This window comes from Danio aesculapii, chromosome 14 (assembly GCF_903798145.1).
Source record: "Danio aesculapii chromosome 14, fDanAes4.1, whole genome shotgun sequence".
NCBI classification, from domain to species: Eukaryota; Metazoa; Chordata; class Actinopteri; order Cypriniformes; family Danionidae; genus Danio; species Danio aesculapii.
This window is the reverse complement of record NC_079448.1, coordinates 18,896,357-18,919,429: the sequence shown is the minus strand read 5'-3', so window position 1 is coordinate 18,919,429 and position 23,073 is coordinate 18,896,357. Positions and strand designations below refer to the sequence as shown.

At 41.1% G+C, this 23,073-nt stretch overlaps 1 protein-coding gene across 3 annotated transcripts in view; it reads left to right on the top strand.

Moving 5' to 3' along the window:
* gria3b (glutamate receptor, ionotropic, AMPA 3b) overlaps positions 1-23,073 on the top strand; it is a 438,221-nt gene that overhangs the window by 107,494 nt on the left and 307,654 nt on the right. For all 3 annotated transcript variants that reach the window (XM_056472279.1, XM_056472278.1, XM_056472280.1), the window contains exon 3: positions 17,517-17,756. In XM_056472279.1, the coding sequence (XP_056328254.1) occupies positions 17,517-17,756 (240 nt within the window). The remainder of the gene's footprint in view (positions 1-17,516; positions 17,757-23,073) is intronic.

Below are 23,073 nucleotides of genomic sequence, written 5' to 3'. Positions count from 1 at the left end.
AAAAAAAAGATTTATTCATACCCTATACTCTACACTGGAATCTTGTTGTCAAACCCTTCTGAAATTCGGAAAAGAGCAGTAGGCTTTTATAAAGATCTGTATATAAAAGTGACCTCTCCCATGGAAATGCTGTCAGTGTCATCCTTGAGAAATTATCTAGATGTTAGCAGGAGCTAATGCTGATGTCAGTAAAGCTCTGACTCTTGAGGAACTGGAGAGAGTCCTCTAGAGTATGGAGTGTGGGAAAGCACTAGGAGTGGATGGACTACCAGTGGACTTATGAGTCTTTCTGGTCAGAAGTGGGTCCAGACTTACTGGAGGTGCTGGCTGAAAGCCTAGCTGATGAGTATTTACCTGTAAGCTGCCGGAGAACAGTTCTCATGCTGCGTCCAAAAAAGGGGGACTTGAATGACATTTAGAACTGGAGACCGATGAGTTTGCGGTGCAGTGATTAAAAAATCCTCTCTAAAACTTTGGCAGTTAGACTGAGAGAAATTTTAGAACAAGTTACCCACACTGACCAGACAACTCAGAGTAGCAGGTAGATGCATATTTGATAATGTTTCTTTTATTAAAGATGTTTTAGATCTTGGCCTAGATGCTTAATTTGGATGTTGGTCTGGTATCATTAGATAAGGAAAAAGCATTTAACCGTGTTGTGCATAGTTATTTGTGGGATGTTTTCAAGTCATTTAGTTTTGGTCCAGTTTTTAAATTAATCATAAAGGTTTTGTACAGTGATGTTGAGAGTATATTGAAGTGACTTCAATGTGCTCCTTTTAAAGTTTTTAGAGGCGTGAGACAGGGGTGCCCTCTCTGGTGTATGCTTTATAGTCTAGCTATAGAGTCTTATTTAATTAAATTGAGAACATATTTAGATGGGCTAAATATTTCAAATTGTACAAGTAGGTGTAAAATTTCAGCATATGCTGATGATGTTTTAGTTTTCATTAGTGGTCAATGAGATCTAAACTGTTTGTTAAATGTGCTGAATTTGTTTGAAAAATCTTCCTCAGCAAAAATATAATGGTTCAAAAGTGAGGTTATGTGGTCAAATGGAAACCAAACCTTCCAGCTGGTTTAACTTGAAGGAGGGATGGCTTTAAATATCCTGTGCTGTTTTTAGGTAGTGAAACAATTGTAAATAGAAACTTTTAAGTTTCAGTTTTAGAAAAAATTAGCGGTCGCCTGAACAGGTGGAAATATTTACTTCCAAAAAGGTCATATAGAGGGACAACATTTTTAATACTTTGATATGCTCCTCACTTTCGCACTGGCTTATTTATGTTGACTATCCTTATATTTTTTGGAAAATGTTCAATCAAACTTAGTTCTTTTGGCACAAATTTTGCTGGATTCCAAAATATTTTTTTGTTTTTACCTAAAGAAGAAGGAGGTCATGGGCTGATGCATCTACAGAGCAGAAACAGCAGCTTTTAGACTTCAATACATAAAAAATCTTTTTGAGTGGTCAAGGTAGTTTTAATTGGAAATCAATTGCAATGGCTGTTTTGAAGGTGTCCGAACTACCTATTGTTTTTCAAAACCTTTTTAAAGTCTGGTCTTTCTTTTCTGTGATGAGGAATTACAAGTATTACAATTTCCCTACACTGTTCACTACAGAAACCATTAATTTATGGCTCTCCCACTCCCTGCTCTAAAAGTTTTTCTTTCCTCTGGATTAATAATACTTGGACATTTATCGAGAATAGCTGGAAAAGTTTTTAAGTACATTGACTCACTTGCTGGACATTTAAGCATTCAAAAAAAAAAACGTAAAAACTTTTAAGCCAGTATTAAGGACTGTTAAGAGATGGACCAACGACACAGAGCGGGTCTTAAAAGCCTGTTTTGAATGCACTGACTGCAGTGTTTTTGAAGCTGCAGCCACCGACCTGGACAAGCTCACAGAGACTGTAACATCAAACATCAGTTTCTGTGAGGAGTTATGCATCCCTACCAGGACCTACTTATCATTTAACAATGATAAACCATGGTTCACACCAAAACTTTGTCAGGCCAAAGAGGATGCCTACAGAAGTGGGGACAGAATCTTGTACAATCAGCCCAGGAACACACTGACGAAGGAGACTGGTGTGGCTAAGAAGAACTATGCAAAAAAGCTGCAAACCCAGTTTTCTGCCAACGACCCTGCATCAGTGTGGAAAGGCCTGAAAGACATCACTAACTACAAGACATCATCCCACAAAATCAACAGCAATAAACATCTTGCAAACGAGCTGAATATGTTCTACTGTAGATTTGACACCTCTAACCAGACACTCTACTCCTGCCCGGACCATCTCTCTACACAGCTATCAACACCTCCAGCCATCTCCCTCTCCCCCCCCTGCACTTCAGGTCAGTGTGGATAATGTGCATCAGATCTTCAGTAAACAGAAGAGAAAAAAAACACCAGGACCAGACGGTGTTTCCCCAGCCTGTCTGAGGACCTGCGCTGACCAGCTGGCTCCCACTTTCTCCAGACCTTTAACAGATCACTAGAACAACGCGAAGTTCCATCCTGCTTCAAATGTTCCACCATCATTCCAATCCCGAAGAAGGCAAGGATCACAGGACTCAATGACTATAGACCTGTTTCCTTAATATCTGTGGCCATGAAGTCATTCGAATGTCTGGTGCTAGCTTATCTGAAGTACATCACTAGACCCATGCTGGACCCCCTGCAGTCTGCCTAAAGATCAAACCAGTCTGTGGATGATGCAGTCAACATGGGACTGCATTATAGCCTACAACATCTGGACAAACCAGGGAATTGCGCAAGGATTCTGTTTGTGGACTTCAGTTCTGTCTTTAACACCATCGTCCCATCACTGCTTGAGTACAAACTGACCCAGCTCTCTGTTCCTAGCTCTGTCTGTCAATGTATCACCAGCTTTCTGACAACAGCTAGTCAGAATGTGCAAAATCACGTCCGACAGCCGGACCATCAGCACTGGTGCCCCCAGGGATGTGTTCTCACCCCACTGCTCTTCTCCCTGTACACCAACGACTGCACCGCAAAAGACCAGTTCATCAAGCTCCTAAAGTTTGCGGGCGACACTACTGTAATCAGCCTCATCCGGAACAGTAACGAGTCTGCATACAGACTGGAGGCTGGCTTTAGGGTGCAGATACAACAACTTGGAGCTGAATACGCTCAAAACAGTGGAGATGATAGTGGACTTTAGGAGAAACCCCCCTGCACACCCCCCACTTACCATCATGAACAGCACTGTGGCTGCAGTAGAGTCATTCAGGTTCCTGGCCACCACCATCTCTCAGGATCTGAAGTGGGACATTCACATAGATTCTATTGTGAAGAAAGCTCAACAGAGACTGTACTTCCTTTGTCAGCTGAGGAAGTTCAACCTGCCACAGGAGCTGCTTGTACAGTTCTACTCAGCTGTCATCCAGTCCATCCTCTGCACTTCATTAACCGTCTGGTTTGGCTCACCTGCCAAAACCGACCTCCGTAGACTACAGCAAATAGTCCGGACTGCTGAACGTATCACTGGCACTACCCTCCCTACACTTCAAGAACTGTACTCTTCCAGAGTGAGTAAAAGGGCTCGCAAAATCACTCTGGACGCCTTGCACCCAGCACACTACCTGTTCAAACTGTTACCGTCTGGTCGGCGCTACAGAGCACCAAGCACAAAAACAGCCAGACACAGGAATAGTTACTTTCCTCAGGCCATCTACCTCATGAACAGTTAAATATTCCCCTACTGTGCAATAAACGTGGAATACTTTCTCATATGCATTTGTACACAGCACGTTATACCAATATACAATGCAATACTTTCTCCATTTGCATTTGTACACAGCACCTTATAACATGTATATTTATAACAAATCTGTACATACAACTCAACATCCAGATCTTTTTGACTAACTGCATCTTTGTTTAATGTTTATCGTTATTTTTTCATATTTATTTTGTGTTGTCACTTTATGTACACTGGAAGCTTCTGTAGCCAAAACAAATTCCTTGTGTGTGTGAAGCACACTTGGCAATAAAACTGATACTGATTCTTTTACTGATTCATTCAGGGCACATTGTGGACAAACTCCTGGAGGACTGGTGGAGGACTGCTCTTACTGGGGATGAACTGAATGGAGAGCTTTATATTAGTTACCATTAACTAAAAAGATTGGGAGTGGAGAATTTTACATGGAGCAGTTGCAGTAAATGCTTTTATCTCAGTGCTGAATCCTTGAGGGAAACTGTGCTTCATGTTTTACAGTGTGGGACATTAAAATTACTATTTACAGTCTCACAATGATTGATTTTTATTTTTAAATTCTATTTTGAGGATACCTTTTCTGAGGAAATCCTTATTTGTTGTTTTAGGTATGTTCAGTGACATCAATTTAACTCCTGAAATTGTTGGTAGGACGAGCATACAATGCTATTCATAAGACCAGAAAGCACAATCTTGAACACAACTTCATTAGTCATTTAGAAGTGGTCTTTTCAACTTTTTGAAATCTAGAGTTATTTTTAAAGCTATGACTGATCTTGTCTCTTCTGGCTTGCTTTGGTGCCATAAAGAGATCTTGTGCTAGGTCATTGATGATGAACTAATTTTTGCACCCAGTGTAGGATTGTTATGCTAATTTTATTTTGTTGTTGCTATGTGATATTTTACTGATCGTTGGAAAAAATAATTGTTTTCTTATTGTAATGAAAGTTTTTTGAAATCTCAAATCTCACTGTGGACCTTTGATCTGCAGGTGAGTTTGTGAGGTACAGTAACATTTCTTCTCTCGGCTCTCACTGTGATATGTTGTCATGATTTCGGGTGTGGGAAAGGAGGGACAACTCAAGTGCTAGAAAAAAATGGGTTTATAAATAAAAAAAAAAAAAACACCCAGACGGGGAAAACATAACTAATAGACAAAAAACAGACTTGGCTGGGATGGCAGGGAAGTTCAGGACAAGACACAATAGGAACAAGAAGCATGATGAACTGGCACAGGACAACAGATAAAAGAGATCTATAAAAATAAAGAATTAAACAGGTGAACTGAATAAACTAATAATAGGATAACAAGGAATGGTGGGTCTAGACAATAAACACGAGAGCGCATAACAAAGCTTACACAACACGAACAGAATGCAAGACACGAACGCACAATTATTGAAAACACAGTGCACTCACACTTACACGCATGCTCCGATCCTTGCGCCAACCGAAAACAACTAGACTGGAGCGTTGAAAACAATGTGCCACAAACAAACAAAACACACCAGGATGAGAGTGCACATCCTAAGCATGCCCGCCCCTCACACGCCTGTGTCAAGAGGGAGTGCGCACAGCCCGAGCTTGGCCAGGACAGCACTTATACAAAGACGGAGACAGACAATGACAGGAAATATGAATGCTTAACCCGAGAAAACTCGAGCTGTGCACAATATACAAGACATGACTAGTGTCTGGACTCTGCCACCAAAGCAAGAATTAACAAGACCGAAGTGGCAGATTTCTGACATACTTGTGGATCCAGATACAAGCATGTCTGCAGAGTGAGTTCTCTACCGCATCATTAATGGATTAGCTATGATAGTCCGCTGTTTATCAGTGTCAATATCAATGTTTTGTAAACATCTTCATGGCCATGCTGACCGGAACTCGCTCAACAATGCTCAAAAAGCAAGTGGGATTATATTTACATTTGTTTTTTTGCTATAAATGCTCATGATTTTCTGTACAAGTGCGTGCTGCACATTGGTGGTGGTGGTGAGGATAGACCTCCCTCATGATTGTAAAGCACTTTGGATGTATGGCCATAAAGGATAAATGCGCTAAATAAATCCACATTACTTACTTACATGTACTTGAGTTTTGTTTGATGCATTCAAAAAGAGCAGGTAAAACTAAAGGTACAGTTCATTTGTTTGATTGCTTGTATTAAAGGACAAAGTGCCAAACACACTGAAATTAGCATTTTTCTCAGGTTCCTATGTCTTGGTTTAATATTTTTAGTTTTATAGCAAAGAATAGGTTATTTTCGGCGATTTTTAACATGAAATAACTGAACATAAGCAAGAAAATTCTAGACGACACTAAAAGGTTTTTACATCTGAACTATTCATAATAAATATAGGGATGGAATTCGGTCTGTAATTGTCTACAAGTGTTGGGTTTGAGTTTTGAGATGATACATTACTACAACAGTAATTTCATAGGTTATAGTGACAGTGTGAGACTCTCTCAGGACTCTCATGATCTTTGGACATGCATTGGTAAAACAGGTAATTTCCAGTGAATAAAAAGATGAGCAAACCAGTGCCTCCATCTCTCCCAGTCAACCAATGGGAGTGAAGAAAAGAGGCTGCAGGCTTAGCACTATGCTCAGGTTGGTCCGATGACCCAGTCTGTCGGTCGACTGCATTCAATGCTAGACAGAGCGAAACGCCCACCACAGCTTATCAACATTGTTGAAGTAGTCAGTGTGCAGAGTGTATGTGTTAGCCCAATGCAGGAGTGCATTAAAGAAATGCAGTTAAAGACCAGCATATTGCTCCATTCTTAACCATGACACACATCCGTTATGTAGGGGATCAACCTACGTTTTAAGATCAATCAGGGATTTATTAGCTCCTTTCAATGAACCGGATCTTAAAGATTCAAATCATTGATTTGACTCAATTGAGTCAGACTGAATCAAATTAAAAGATTCACACTTTGTCTAACATTTGTCCTGCAAATAAAAGACATCGTATTTTACTAATCTTGTTAATATTATTTACGTGGCCAACGATAATAACATAACACAGTATTGGGATAACTTTTAGCAAGGTAACAAGATCTACAGCTCGAGGCAATGACTTAGAAGCACATAAACAAGAACACAGGTCTTACAAAATGAGAACAAAGATTTATTGAGCTACACTAAGATACATGAAACTAACTACGTAATAAGCAAACAACAAACAAACGCACACACACACACACACATTCACACATACACACAGAGGCAGTTCAGAGGATGTAAGATGAGTTGAACAACCGTCCCAAATTAATTCTAATACTTCTTACAAGATCTTGGAATAACACCTGAGAAACCACAAAAGCAGAGATATGGCTTATCATTAACTGCTTAACATCAATCTGCACCAGATCAGCAAGAGACAACATTAGTTTGTGGTACTTGCGCCCTTTTTGCCGAAGTCGAATTTTCCTTGCCGGCTGGCCTCGGGAAACACGGTGCTCCTGATTGGCTGGTGGCTTCTGTGACGTCGTTCTGGGTTACCGAGGTGACGGACTGCTGAGAGTCGGTTTGTGGAAGTTCGTGCGGTTTCGGCGGTCCCGAAACTTAAGAGGTTTGCATGGAGATTTCGTGGTGACCCAATCGCGTGGCGGCGCAGTGTTCAAGCAGGCGAACAGGGGCAGAAAGCAAAAGCATGCGTAAGCCAGCTAATGCAAAAAGCAAAGTTTCTTTGTTGCAGGGTGTTTTTAAGTGACCTGGTTTGGTCCATCCCCATGTCTTCCAATGAGCAGTTGCCATATAGGGTGGGGGCACGCCCCGTACCATCATAGAAAGGGTCAATAATTAACAGACTGCATGTAGAATTCTCGTGGTAAGTTTTGTGACTATATTGCATCAAAGGTTACAAGACGAATACTATTTGTGCTACTAGTTTTTCATTTACACCAATGTATTGCAAATGTCACTAGCTTTCGTTCAATACCAGACATCATACATTTCAGAAACATACAGATAATTTTAATCTGATATTAGGGTTAAAGCAGCACATTAATTAACCTGGTTGGTTGGAATAAACATAGCATATGAGATAAAAACATGGCATATTATTCAAAGATACATCTGCCTTAGTTTTGACATTTTAAGAGATTGTCTTTCATTCGTATGCATTATTTTCTCTTTGTCTTTACGAAATTGTACATCTGGCAGGATGTGCCAAAGGCGAGCACATGACCATGTAGAGGAGTCAATTAAAAGTCTTGTGAGGCCGTTCCCGCTGAAAATCCTGTAAAGCCCCATTGTCTAAGTTTATTAGTCATTTACTAGTTAGCTGAAGGGTACCAGAACATCTGCAGCCAAAGTATTGATGCAGCTATTCAAATCAATTGGCGCTCTGTTATCGTGATGGTATAAGCCCTCAAGCCAGTTCAATGACAGACAATTTGGCGCCCAGTTTCAGAGGTTTCAGATTCAACTCGTGCTGTTCGCTGCGATATGCCATGAGTTATTACATATCCCCCTTTGATTGGCGATGTTCCCGGTGTGAACATTGGCAGGCACTGGAACAAACAGGCAGAAGCAGAGAGAACAGGTAAACACAAGACGCAAACAACATCATCACTAACTGAATCTTGGTGCGGGTTTAGGCACTTTGGAATGCTCGGTTTAGCAACACTTAAGGTGTAGAAGAGCATAGTTTAGTATGATCAGAATTTAGGCTTCTAGGACTAACCAAGGTATTGAAGGTTCAATAAAGGTGTATAGGCATTATCTCAATCAGTAAAGAATTCAAATTTTGGTCAGCGTAATCGCATCTAAGCATGCGCAAGATGTGGGGCGTGCACATTTGAACAACTTTTGGATGGCCTTTACTCGCTCGTGGAGGAAGAAGGCAAGTGTCAAAGTCGACATATACCCTACGATGCTGTTTTGACGAAAGTCAAAACCAATAAATTTAATTCTTTACCTTCAATCCTCTTTTCTGTTCTGGATTGAAAATGAAGAAATGTGACTAACAAAACTTTTGAGTTTTCGCCTAAAACATGTCGTCAGACAGGTGCTACAACATTAAATTATCAATACAGCGATCACACCTTTAAGGCATTGATCCGTGCGGCTTGGTGAAAGGAGTCAATCCCAATTCTGAGCTCTGGATTTAAACATCATCTGTGGGGGTTCCCTGATGAGGCAAGAGAAATGAATTGAAAGACATGGAGAGAGAAAAAGAAAACAACACTGAGACATAAGGACATTGAGTGAGGTTAGCACAACAAACAAGTGTCACATATGTGTAATAGCTCCCCTCTACTAGAGATTGGTCCTAGCAGTGCAGTGGAGGGGAGAGTGTATGTGTTGGGTTTAGGAAACATAGCTAGGGCTAGGTGACTTCCTAAAATGACAATAATGACAAAAACAGGTTAGCGTTATATTAAGAGTTTAGGATAGTGGGTCTGTGTCAGCAGGTTGGTTCCTCCCCCTTTCTGGTCACTTGGAGTTGAGGGACTGGAGTTGACATTGCACAGGTAGGATTTGGATTGATTCTGAGTTCAGTGGAGTGGCAAACGACCAAGACAGCACTCTTAGGAATTGGAAGGGTTTCATCCACAAGTGTTTGTGTGATGCAGTGGTGACCCGAGGCATCAGGTGTTGAGTTAGCGTCTATCTCTGGTGTTCAGGTACAGTCTATTGAGTCTTTGAAGTTATGGTGCTTACAGTTCTCTGTAAGTGAGGTGAAGAGGTGCTGTTTTGTGAGGTCGTTGCTTGTCAGGCAGAATCAGGTTTTCCTTTCCATTCCCACTTCCGATCCTCTTCCCTTCGTTGGAAGAACTCTTTCAGGATCATTTTCATCAGTTCTTGCGGGTCAAAACATGGTAATGTTTTCCCTTCTGGGGGTTCAGTTGGAACTCGATCAGCGTGGAATCTTTGTGAGTTCTTTCGTTGACCTCTTGGGCTGGTTGTGTCAAGGTGGTGTTGCTTTACCTTGGAGGTACCACTGGATTCCCACGAGTTTGTCCCCCTTTGGTTTGCAAATCAGGTGGACCTGTTCCACCGTCTCTCCCGGTGACGTTCCGGTGAGTGTTGTCGTCCATACAGTCCGTTCCACTGTTTAGGTCTGGTATCAGCATGACAGTCTCGTTGTCTATGGTAAGACGACACATTCTACTCACTGGGAGGTAGATTGGCATTGTCTGGGCCTTAGGCACCCTCAAGGGCCAGATCTTGACTTTGGGTGTTGAAGTCATAAACAGCAGGGATTTTGGCAGTCTTTTCTGAAGTCGTCCTTTGTTTGACGTAGGCTTTATGTGCCAAATCTCGTAATTGCTGAGTGTTCATCGTGTGGGGGCATGCAAGAACCCCAAGATGGTGGCTATCCCCAGGATGAAGGTTTCTCAGGAAGAGAATTTTGAAGTTCAGGTCCTCTTCCATCTCAGGTTCATTGCGGGTGCCGAAGTAGGCTCGTCTGAGTCTGCTATAGTAGGCTTGAGAAGACTCTTGGCGACCTTGTTTCGTCTTCAGGGCAGCTACAAGTCCTTATTCAGACTCAGTGCATCAAACTCTCTGATGAGGGCTTCTCGGAGCAGGAGGTAGTCAGTCTTTGTGTCAGCAGGCTGACGGTCCAGGAAGCTGCGTACTTCAGGGCTGGAGGTTGCTCGGAGCAAATACAGTCTATCTTTGTCAGTGACATTGGGTCTTATTTCCAAGTGAAAGTCAATGTCTTGCAGATAGGCATGAACATCTTGGCTGCCAGGCAAATTTGGCGTGAACTTGCCCAGGTTCTTGACTAGCTTGTCAAGGTCTCTAAGGTCCAGGCCACATGGTGATGCATGGCTGGCTGGAACAGAGGGAGCTGGTGAGGGTTTTGGCAGTGAACCCTCAGCTTTCTCACTGTGTGTCAGTTCATATGCATGCTTGAGTTCATCTTTAATGCTGTTGGACTCTTCTTTGATGTAGTCCAGCTGCTGCGTTAGTCGTCTGATCTCATGTCTAGCTTCACTCAGGTGAGTTTCGAGGGCTTTGGTTCTGCTGTCCTTGTCTTTAGAGTCAGCATTTACCTCTTCCAGTAGCTGTTCGACATACTCAAGCTTGTTAGCGACGTCAGCATGGTCGGCTTTGGCTTGTTCCATTTCTTGGGTGGTGGCGGCTAGAGTCTCTTGAAGTTTATCGATCTCCTCTTTGGCAGCTTGATCAGTCTCATCTGACTGTTCCGGTCATTCCTGAGCCTCCAGTTCTAGCTGGTTGATGCGGGATTGCATATGTCTCAGCTTGTGCTGGAGCTGGGCGGAATGCCTGTCACTCAGCTTGAGGGTGGCGATGAGGACGTGACTCAAAGTACCTGTGATCTTGGCTAGGTCTTTGTGATTGTAGCTTTTGCTTGGGTCTTGCGTCATAAGGCTGTTTAGGTTCTCATCCAGCTGGTCCTGTGTCAGATGCTGTAGCGTTTCGACGGCCTTAGGGAGGAGGCTGTCCGTTGCAACACTTAGCCATGCTTCTAGGTCCTTCCAGTGGCCAACAGGGTCTTTGGGGCGAGCCATGTTTTGCAGCAGTTAGGGGGAAGGCCTAAAACTGACACAGACCTAGGGAGGAGAGAGAGAGAGAAAAGAACAAAAAGAAAACAAAAACAAATGGCAAACAAAAAGTGTCAGGGTGTCATGTCAGGTTTGAGCTACTGTTGAGTGTGGAATAAACTGGTGGGTGTTGTTCTCTGTGATCCTCTGGGGGGGCGTGAGTCTAACTTGTAGTCTCTGTGGGGACAGTCAGTAAACACACACAGTTAGGACAGCTAGAGAACAGAGGAAGAGAGCAAGACTGATAAGGAGTAGAGTGATAATTGGCTGCTTCCAGGTCCCTTTAGAGAAGGATTCCTTTAGCTTTTGTCAAGCATGTGAAAGGAGGCTTCATGGCTGGAAGTTGGAAATGGGGAGCTCTAAACACCAGGACTGTGATTGTTATTAAATTTCCTCCACTGTGAAAGAAAGTACAATAACAATGACAGTACAATAACAATGACACCAAGTAGACCACTTTTGGATGCGAATTTGAAATCAAATTTGAAAACACCTGTCTTCTGGTTGACTCGTTACGTCCTTGATTGGGTAGCGTCCTATGGCGAGAAAGGGTAGAAAGAGTCCGATAATTTTAACATAAAATGTTTAAGTTTCACAAACATCTGTTAAATGTTTCTAACGTTCTCTGCTTTCATGATTCAAACAGGTACAATCTCAAAAGGGCAACGGTAGTCAACTCGGAAGAAGACAGTTAAAAGAAAGAATGGAAAGTGAAGCGAGTTTTTAAATTACACAGTTGACAAAGTGGTGGCCCTGTTAAGTCAATACATCAAAAGGGGTTGGTTTATTGTGTTATCAAGTTAACTAATTAGCCTAAGTAGACAGGAAAATCCTAATTTTCCTTCAGGGTTTGACTAATTGCAGGCTACTGCTCCGGTATGCTAGGTTATGTGTTGACTTGAATTCAGTTGCAGCCACTCACAGGCTAAACTGTCCCATTGCATCAACCAGACACCGGGGGAGCACTGTCCTGTGAGGTAATTTAATACCTGAAGGATAATAATAAAAAAAAAGAAAAACTTGATTGCAAATTCATTTAAAACTAATTCAAATTAGAAATGACATTACGTGATTCAGAAGTCTGATTTTATCAATAGCCCAGATTAAGAGCTGCTATAATTAAATTAATCAGTAATTGTTAGAGAAAAGGGAAACGAAACACCAATTAACTATTAATGAAATTAAAATTTCCAAATAGTAATAATGTTGGTTAAGACTAACACTCAGTGAGGTTGTCATTAAAATCATAAACACAATTATGATTTAATTAATCAGCAAGCATCCCTGCAAACCATAGTTATGAGAATAAATCAATTTCTAAATCAATGATGATTCCTGATGTCATTAAATTTGATCAAAAGTGTTTATTTAAATTAATCAATAACTGTTATTGAGGTAGGGCAGCCAATCATCAATGAACTATTAAATGAAATTAAAATTTCAAAAGAGTGATTGTGTTTGTAAGTCCCAGGAACAATAAATGTTATGATTAAACTAATCAGTAACACTGCTTATAAATCAACTTCAAATATCAACAGTCATAGGAAATGGTTGTTCCTATAATGTTAATAAGTTTCAGAGGAGAAAAGCATTAATCATTAATTAAGCATTAAGCATTAATCTGATTGAGCAATCAAAAGCATTAAGTTACAGTCATAAACTATAATTCATTGCTAATAAACCAACAACTTATGTGCATTTAAATTGATAAAACAGGCCAGGTTAAACAGGAAAAACATTTGACAAATGTGATTAAACCAGCGATGAGTACAGTAAGGTTTATTAAATCTGTATTAGTCAAAAACTTTTCCAAGAAAGGGGAGAAACTGAGAAATAAGGCAAATAGCCTATAAAGAGTGAGAGTCGAGATTAAAATTCTCGCTAGCGTGAGTTGGGTTGTCACTTCAACTTAACACACTGCATTCAAGACCACAAGAGTGCTAACCACTAGCCTTCAATGCTACAGCCATACCACATACTTCCATGCAACAGCGTGAGCTTCAGTTAGCTTAGCCTTGTGCTAATGTCTACGGCCGATACACGTGCGGAGGACTGCGCCTGCGCACTTGAAAGTTATTTCGAAAAAAGTCTCCCATGACTCTCGGAGGCTGTTACTATGACGACGTACCAGAATGAAACCAATATGTGGTTACGCACACAAGCTTACATGAATCACGTGAAATGGCGGCACATTTCACACTGTTCAACAGAATATAGCACTATTAAGATCTCGGCGGATCCCAGCGCTCTGTGTCGAGACTATGCACAGTCAACGACACTCGTGGATTGAACCACACACCGAGAGAATACGCTCGGCCGCTCCCTCGAGCACAGCGCTCTGAGTTCACTAAACTCTGATTCTAGTGAATTAAATGGCAAAAGACAGTTAGCTGCTCTGTGCTTAATTTGCCCAGGGAGAAATGCACAGTTAGTCTTTAAAGCTGGGACACGCACCTTTAAATCAACTGTGAAGGCCTTATAGGAGAAAGAATAGGAACACGCTATTGTTTCTCAATCCGTGTGCTTTAACAGCGACTTATAGCTTTTATCTCGTGGACAATAACTATTACGGCAGTTTGCTTTCTCAAAAGCACTCGAGTTGCGCATTCGTGCTTTAAACACACTGGTACCACAATAAATCATACAGCAACACAACAAACTTTGTTTCTCTGCCTCTGATCTATTCTTCCGGACAAAATAGAAAAAGATAAACAATGTTTTTGTGCTTAAAAGTCAGATTGTGCTGTGCCCAAAAATTCTCCACCATTATTATTAGGGGATCAACCTTCGTTTTAAGATCAATCAGGGATTTATTAGCTTCTTTCAATAAAACCGATCATAAAGATTCGAATCATGATTCGACTCATTGAGTCAGACTGATCAGATTAAAAGATGCACACTTTGTCTCCATTTGATCTGCAAATAGAAGACACGTATTTTTACCAATCTTGTTCATATTATTTACGTGGCCACGATAATAACATAACACAGTATTGGGTTAACTTTTAGCAAGGTAACAAGATCTACAGCTCGAGGCAATGACTTAGAAGCACATAAACAAGAACACAGGTCTTACAAAATGAGAACAAAGATTTATTGAGCTACACTACGATACATGAAACTAACTACGTAATAAGCAAACAACAAACAAACGCACACACACACACACATTCACACATACACACAGAGGGAGTTCAGAGGATGTAATATGAGTTGAACAACCATCCCAAATTAATTCTAATACTTCTTACAAGATCTTAGAATAACACATGAGAAACCACAAAAGCAGAGATATGGCTTTATCGTTAACTGCTTAACATCAATCTGCACCAGATCAGCAAGAGACAACATTAGTTTGTGGTACTTGCGCCCTTTTGCCGAAGTCGAATTTCCCTCGCCGGCTGGCCTTGGGAAACATGGTGCTCCTGATTGGCTGGTGGCTTCTGTGACGTCCTTGGGATTCCCTCGCTCGGGAGTTGGTCGTTCCAGGGTTACCGAGGGACGGACTGCTGAGAGTCGGTTTTGCGTAAATTCGTGCGTTTCGGCGGTCCCGAAACTTAAAAGGGTTGCATGGAGAGTTCGTGGTGACCCAATCGTGTGGCGGCGCATTGTCCGAGCAGGCTAACGGGGGCAGAAAGCAAAAGCATGCGCAGCCAGCTAATGCAAAAAGCAAAGTTCTTTGTTGCAGGGTGTTTTTAAGTGACCTGGTTTGGTCCATCCCCATGGCACTGTCTTCCAATGAGCAGTTGCCATGAAGGGCGGGGCCAACGCCCCGTACAGCATAGAAGGGTCAATAATTAACAGACTGCATGTAGAATTCTCGTGGTAAGTTTTGTGACTATATCACATCAAAGTTACAAGACGAATACTGTTTGTGCTACTAGTTTTTCATTTACACCAAGGTATTGCAAATGTCATAGCTTTCGTTCAATACCAGACAATCATACATTTCAGAAACATACAGATAATTTTAATCTGCTATGAGGGTTAAAACAGCACATTAATTAAACCTGGTTGGTTGGAATAAACATAGCATATGAGGAAAAACCATGGCATATTATTCAAAGATAAATCTTGCCTTAGTTTTGACATTTTAAGAGATTGTCTTTCATTCGTATGCATTATTTTCTCTTTTTCTCTACGAAATTGTACATCTGGGCAGGATGTGCAAGGCGAGGCACATGACCATGTAGAGGAGTCATTCAAAGTCTCGTGAGGCCGTTCCTGCTGAAAATCCTGTAAAGCCCCATTGTCTAAGTTTATTAGTCATTTACTAGTTAGCTGAAGGGTTCCAGAACATCTGCAGCCAAAGTATTGATGCAGCTATTCAAATCAATTGGCGCTCTGTTATCGTGATGGTATAAGCCCTCAAGCCAGTTCAATGACAAGACAATTTGGCGCCCAGTTTCTGAGGTTTAGATTCAACTCGTGCTGTTCGCTGCGATATGCCATGAGTTATTACAGTTATCAATCCACACAGTGGCAAAAGCTGAACTATTTTGAAACTTGACCATCTCACGTGTGTAGGAACAGCTGACAATGGCCATACAATGACAACGGCAGTGGATTGCAAACTCAAAAACACATTTAAATCTGCAAGTTAAACAAAGTAAAATGCATCGCATTTTCAACGTAGTTTTAGACACGATGTGAGAATATAAAAGAGTTAACCAGATACAGTTCAAGCCATGTGGGGCAGATAAAGTAACAAAACACAATTAAATTCAAATTTGCAAGCTAGAGAAAACAAGGAGGCAGCCATTTTAATCACACTTAAGTTACTTATACTTGTGAAATAGAGGAAGGAACTGATCCATGAACTGTGTACTTTAAAGTTCCTGTCAAGCTCTGACAAAGTCCCATACATCAGTAGTCTTTCTGATCCTTCCTTTAACAAATGGCAGACAAATGCCCCATTGTGAGCGTGTAGATTGCTGAAGCACTTGTCAAAAAAATTGTTATTATTGTCAATTTATTATTGTCAATTGTCAAGTTATTATTGACTTGAACTGAAATATTATATGGTCCTGAGTATTCAGACCTTTTGCTCAGTATACCCTTTTGAATACAGCAATGAGTCTTTTTGGGCAAGTTTTTCATGCCTGGAATTGGGGATCCTCTGCCATTCCTCCTTGCAGATTCTCTCCAGTTCTGTGAGGTTAGGTATTAAACGCTGGTGGACAGCCATTTTTATGTCTCTCCAGAGATGCGTAATTGGGTTTATGTCAGGGCTCTGGCTGAGGCATTCAAGAACAATCATGGAGTGGTTGTGAAGCCCCTTCTTTGATGTTTTAGCTTAGGGTTTCAAGTGTGCTTAGGGTCATTGTCTTGTTGGAAGGTAAACCTTCAGCCCAATCTGAGGTCCTGAGCACTCTGTAGAAGGTTTTCATCCAGGATTTTCAGGGGTTGGGCATGGATCCAGTAAATGAAACTCTTAATCCCTCAGCATACCAAGAAAGTTTGGACAGTTTATGACTGTGAACCAGTGCACAAAGGAATGTCCATAATGACATAGATGCAAGACTTTGGTGTGCATGAACTTGATTGGCCTGCAGCTGCTGACCTCTCACTTTCGGAAAGAAAGAGAGAGTTGTAGTTCACATGGTGGCAGAATTGTAGTCCAGATTATCATGCAGATTTTCCAGCTAATCTGCAAAGCCTAGATCACTGGTGATCATGACCGTAATAATGATCAAACATTCATTGCTGCTGTATGCTGTTAAATGCAGCCTCTGATTATTTGTTATTTCCATAAATAAATACATAATTCTATAGCCAACTTTTCCAGTTAGCTTATAATTAATTATGAAAATGTGAAAAAAAGCCTCAAACAAGCCTCTGATATACTGTATGTACAGTAAACTTTCTCTATGCACCTTTTTTATAACTGCCTGTCATTTTAGTACAGTAATCTCAGTTAAAGGATTGAGAATCACTAACTTTAACCCTTCATCTTCCCACTTCATTAACACCTCAATTATTTATTTACACTGTCATAATTACGATATGTGCAATTGCTCCAAGCATTTTGAGAGAGTAAGCAGCAGTCAATCAGATGGAATGTTTTGTGTTTGTGAGTCTTTCAGATGCAACAAAACATATTCATCTGCTGGAAAAAAATACAACAATGTGGTCAAAACAAATTTCTATGTTTACACAGTTGTCATACTATTAGTGATTAACGAGCCAACATCATTTGATTCCATTATGTGTCTTGTTTTTCTCTGATTACAGTTTGTTCGCAGTTCTCCAGAGGGGTGTATGCCATCTTTGGCTTTTATGACAAGAAGTCTATGAACACACTGACCTCCTTCTGTGGGGCCCTCCACACCTCCTTTGTCACACCCAGTTACCCCATCGACTCAGATGTGCAGTTTGTCATCCAAATGCGCCCTCCATTGAAGGGTTCTGTCTTAAGTCTTCTCTCTCACTACAAGTGGGACAAGTTTGTCTACCTCTATGACACAGACAGAGGTAAGTCCTCCTAGCTGTCTATAGAACTCCAAACAAAATAGCTGAAAAATCTGTGGATGAGATTGTGGATGTGCTTATTTGTATTGTGTTTTTTCAGTTCGTAGCATATACTGGGCAGTATATGAAGGAGGATAGATGCCCCATTTGAGTCCTTAGGGTTTGGATAAGTGCCTGAAGTACTGGTGCAAAGGTCCAGATATCTCTGGATACAAGATGAATTTAGAAATGATGTGCCCCAGTTTTGTACAGCGTAGACAAATTTGGGGCTCTAAAATGTTTCACCTATCAAATAGCTCAACTTTCATTACTAGTACAATTTATTTGTATTAGGCAATTACAGTAAATTTATTCTGAGCAGTTCATAAAAACGTCTATCTATTATAACTAATAAGGTAACTATGAAAGTCAATATTTCTTTACACTAAACACAGACAAAAATGTTTATGAAGACTGTCTTTAAAATCCAGTTTAAACAAAAATGAATAACTCAGGCTGGTTATTGCTGATTAAACCTTTACAGTTCTAGTACAGTGTGGTGTAGTCCATTCTGGTTATATCTAGTGTTATATCTGTATACATGGTTTCCTCCAGTGCTCCAGTTTCCCCCACAGTCAAAGCATGTATTAAATGTGAAGTGGGATGAACTAAATGGTCATAGTAGTGTGTGAATGCCAGTGTGTATTGTTTCCCCACATTCAGGGTTGTTCCCTCAATGTTAGATTAGCTAGAAGTGTTTTATTTTCAGAGAAATGGGGTTCACTTTGCCGTGGCGACATCTAAAAACACGGGTAAAAAAAACAATGCAAAGGGAGTGAGTGAGTGAGTGATTTATTTACATGTTTATGATTATATGTGACTAATGACTTAATTGTCAGTCTGCCACCCCAGGGCTGCCAACTTTAGATTTTAGCTTGGAGATGAGACTTTATAGCCCCGCCCATATGCCACAAGCCTTGCCCCCACACATGCCACGCCATATTTGTTTAGAATATATACAATTATAGTATATATATATATTATATTATATATAATATATATATATATATATATATATATATATTATAGAATATTATTTAAATATATATATAATATATATATTATTTTAATAAATACTTTTATAAAATATTTAGAATAAAATAGAGTAATATTATTATACCAATTATTCTAAATATAAAAAAAACTATCCTAAATGTAACGGGAAACATTTAAGACAAACTGAGTGATATGCTAAGATCAGAAAAAAATTATAAGAAATATTTTGCATCAATATATATTAATTTCAGGACATTATGGTGGCTCAGTTGTTACACTGTGGCCTCACAGCAAAGAATGTTGCTTGTTTAAGACCCGGCTGGGTCGTGTTGGCGTTGCTGTGTGGAGTTTGCATGTTCGGCACCCATGTTGGCGTAGTTTTCATGTGGGTACCTGGGTTTCCCAAAGTCGGCGGCTGTCCGCGTGCCCAGCCACAACTCAGCAACACTGTTCCATATTTCTGCCACGCCACCTAAACACTTTCATTTTAAATAACATGTGATTTGCGCATTGGTGTGTGATACTTCCCCACTGTCACCGTGTTGCGGCGCCGAGCGGCACATCCGGAGTGTGACCCGCTTAGACCCGACTCATGGCCAAGAATTAGGTTTATTAAGTCTAACCTCCCTGACATCATCCCTACTTTCTGCTTCATACAAATAAATCTTATCAGGAGCTATGCTTAGTTTAAAATAAGATCATCATTTTATTATTTAAACTTAGTTTTTGTCTACTTCCAAAACGTCACTGTGTGCCGACATATGTACATTAAAGGCTGTTACCCCTTATGGCATGTGCCATAAAAATGGACGCCCTTTGAAATGTGAACCTATTCACTTAAATTGCTATTTTTTTATAACAGCATTATGACACTGAGTAAACTCTTTCCTTCCTTCGGTGATATGTTTTATGTGCGCATAGCGCCAGTTTGTTTTTGATTACATTGCTTTCACCAGTGTTGGTTCAGTTGCACATAGTGAATATAACATCTTTATATAACTAAAGCGTCTTATACTATAATGGAAAAAAAAAGTTCACAGGGATGATTTTTCCTGCGTGAGAAAATGGATGTGTGGTGTGAGAGCGTGAGAAATACTGTCAATTCCGTGACTCTCACATCAAATGCGTGAGAGTTGGCGGCCCTGTAGCGATACTAAAATATCATTTCAGTAAGACTAACCAGCCAACCAGTCACCTTTATTTCTACTAGCACTATATGCAATAGGAATTGTGTCAAACAGGCTAAACATATCCTAATTCTGGTGACCGAGCATGCTGCATAGTCCAACAAGGTGTTCCCACTACTCTTTTTTTTATACAATGAAAGCATGAAGTGACCTTTGCATCTCTGGAGATTTCTGCTATTTTACAAGGTGGGTGGTTTTAATATGAAGTCACACAACTCTCATAAAAAACTTGAAGATTAAAATATTCATTATGCCCATCAATTAAGACATATTACAGTCCATCCGTCAAATTATTCATAGCACTTCGACGTTTCAGCATCTTTTTAATGTTAGCAGCGCTCATTTTCCCAAAATGGAATTAAACTTTGTTTATTTCCTCAACATTCTAGCACAGCAATACCCCATAAATGACAATGTGAAAAAGATTTTTTTCAATTGGTTGGCAAATTATTATAAAATAAAAAAAGACCTGAAAAGATCACATAGTACATAAGTAAATCAGCAGCCTTGGCCGTAATAGGGAATAGTGAAAAAGTGAAGCGGCTATGAATACTTTCCGGATTGCAGTATATGTTATAACGCACGTTGAGTTAAAAAATGATCACTACTCCAAGATTTTTTTCGGCATCTTTGTTTGGTGGACATGTATGTTTTTGTGTATTTTGTGCATACGCATTATTACAGAGACATGTTGCACACGCCCTCTGTCAATCAAGTCAGGTAAGGGAAAACTACTCCTACGTCTACATTGTGGTGAGCCTCAGAAGCACTGGGGATTTGGATCCTACTTTAACATCAGAACAATTTGAAAAAAAGAGTTGTGTTTATATCACTCCAATATGACAGTGGACACAATATACCTACACACAGTTCTGTCCAAAACAGCTTCCAAAAGTTGATTTTGCATGATAAGTGCCCTTTAAGTGCCCTGGTGTTGTTAGGCAGTGTGAAGGAAATCTCAACTTTTTTTTAAAAAAAGGTTCATTTTGTAAGTCTTAAGTTGACCATTATCTAGTTCATTTAGCAAATTCCTTGTTCTGGTGGGGCCACTTCTAGCTTAGCTTAGCTTATCTTAGCTTAGCATAAGTAAATCATCAGCATTTTCTTCCAAAAATGTAAAAAGAGTTTTGATAGTTTCATATTTAAAAGCTTGAGTCTGTAGTTGAATCATGTTGTCACGAGACTTAGACAGAGAGGATCCAAAAGCAAGTAAATTTAATAATGAACAAAGGGAAGAGGTATCAAAGAATACCACAGGATGCTCTGGCGACAAGAAGCACACAACAAAGAAAGTCACAGGTCACCACAAGGGAAAAACAACTGACTGATAACCAGCAGTAACCACAGTAGTAGGAGTAGGCGGAATTTATGGCCGTATGAAAAACGGGCTTCAATTTAGAAACATGAAATACAGGATGGATTCTCCTGTACGCTGGAGGAAGTTTGAGGCGGACTGCCACCGGACTAATGATCTTGATGACAGAAAACGGGCCAATGAATTTGGGTGCAAGTTTATTACATACGGTGCGGAGAGGGATATTTCTAGATGAAAGCACACTTTTTGACCGACACGTAAACGGGAGGCTTAGACCGGTGGCGATCGGCTTTAGCCTTGGTGCGCGACCCCACTTGAAGGAGGGTCTGTCTGGCCCTGTTCCAAGTGCGTTGACACCTCTGGACAAAAGCGTGGGCGGAGGGAACCGCGACTTCAGATTCCAGACTGGGAAATGCAGGTGGCTGGTACCCTAGACTACATTCAAATGGAGAGAGGCCCGTGGCAGACACTGGTAAAGAGTTATGTGCGTACTCCACCCATGAGAACTGCTGGCTCCAGGAGGATGGATTCTGAGACACTAAATATCGTAACATACGTTCAAGATCCTGGTTGGCTCTCTCTGTCTGACCGTTACTCTGAGGGTGGAAACCAGAAGAAAGACTAACAGTCGCCCCCAGTAAATGACAAAACTTTCTCCAAAATTTAGAGATGAACTGAGGCCCCCTGTCAGAAATCACGTCTGTCGGGAGGCCATGGATACGAAAGACATGATCAATGACAGCAAACCGCTGTCTCTCTAGCTGATGGTAATTTGGCAGAGGGATGAAGTGAGTGGCTTCGAAAACCGGTCCACTACGGTCAAAATCACCGTATTCCCGTTGGAGGAGGGAAGACCCGTGACGAAATCTAGCGCAATATGGGACCAGGGTCTCGATGGCACTGACAGCGGCTGAAGGAGTCCAGCGGGAGGGCGATTGGAAGTTTTAGAAACAGCGCAAACAGAGCAAGCCAAAACAAAATCCCTTATGTCACGAGCCATAACTGGCCACCAGAATCGTTGTTTAATTAGAGACAAGGTGCGACTCACCCCCGGATGACAGGCCAACTTGGAAGAGTGACCCCAACGGATGACATCAGACCGTAATTCCTCTGGCACAAATAAATGACTCGGTGGGCATCCAGGCGGAGGCGTTACCCCTTCTAAGGCCATGCGGACCCTCGACTCGATCTCCCAGGTGACAGCAGAGATAAAAAGTCTGCGTGGCACGATGGATTCAGGAGGTGATGCATGCTCGGAGTGATCAAAAATTCGAGACAGTGCGTCAGGCTTAACATTCTTAGAACCTGGTCGGTACGAGATGGAAAAATCGAAACGTCCGAAAAATAATGCCCACTTTGCCTGCCTAGAGTTCAATCTTTTGGCGGATTGGATATACTCCAGATTTTATGATCGGTCCAAACGATAAAGGGAACCCCCGAACCCTCTAGCCAATGACGCCACTCTTCCAACGCAAGCTTGACAGCCAGCAGCTCTCTATTACCAATATCATAATTTCGTTCTGCATTGTTTAGACGATGTGAAAAATACGCGCAGGGATGCATCTTGCCATCCGAGGAAGAGCGCTGGACAGGATAGCACCGACCCCCACCTCTGATGCGTCAACCTCCACCACGAATGCCGTGATGGATCAGGGGCAATGAGAATGGGGGCTGAAACAAAGCAGCTTTTCAGTCGGTCGAACGCAACTTGTGCTGCATTGGACCACCTGAACGGAGTCTTGGTGGAGGTTAAGGCAGTCAGAGGCGCGGCGAGCTGGCTGAA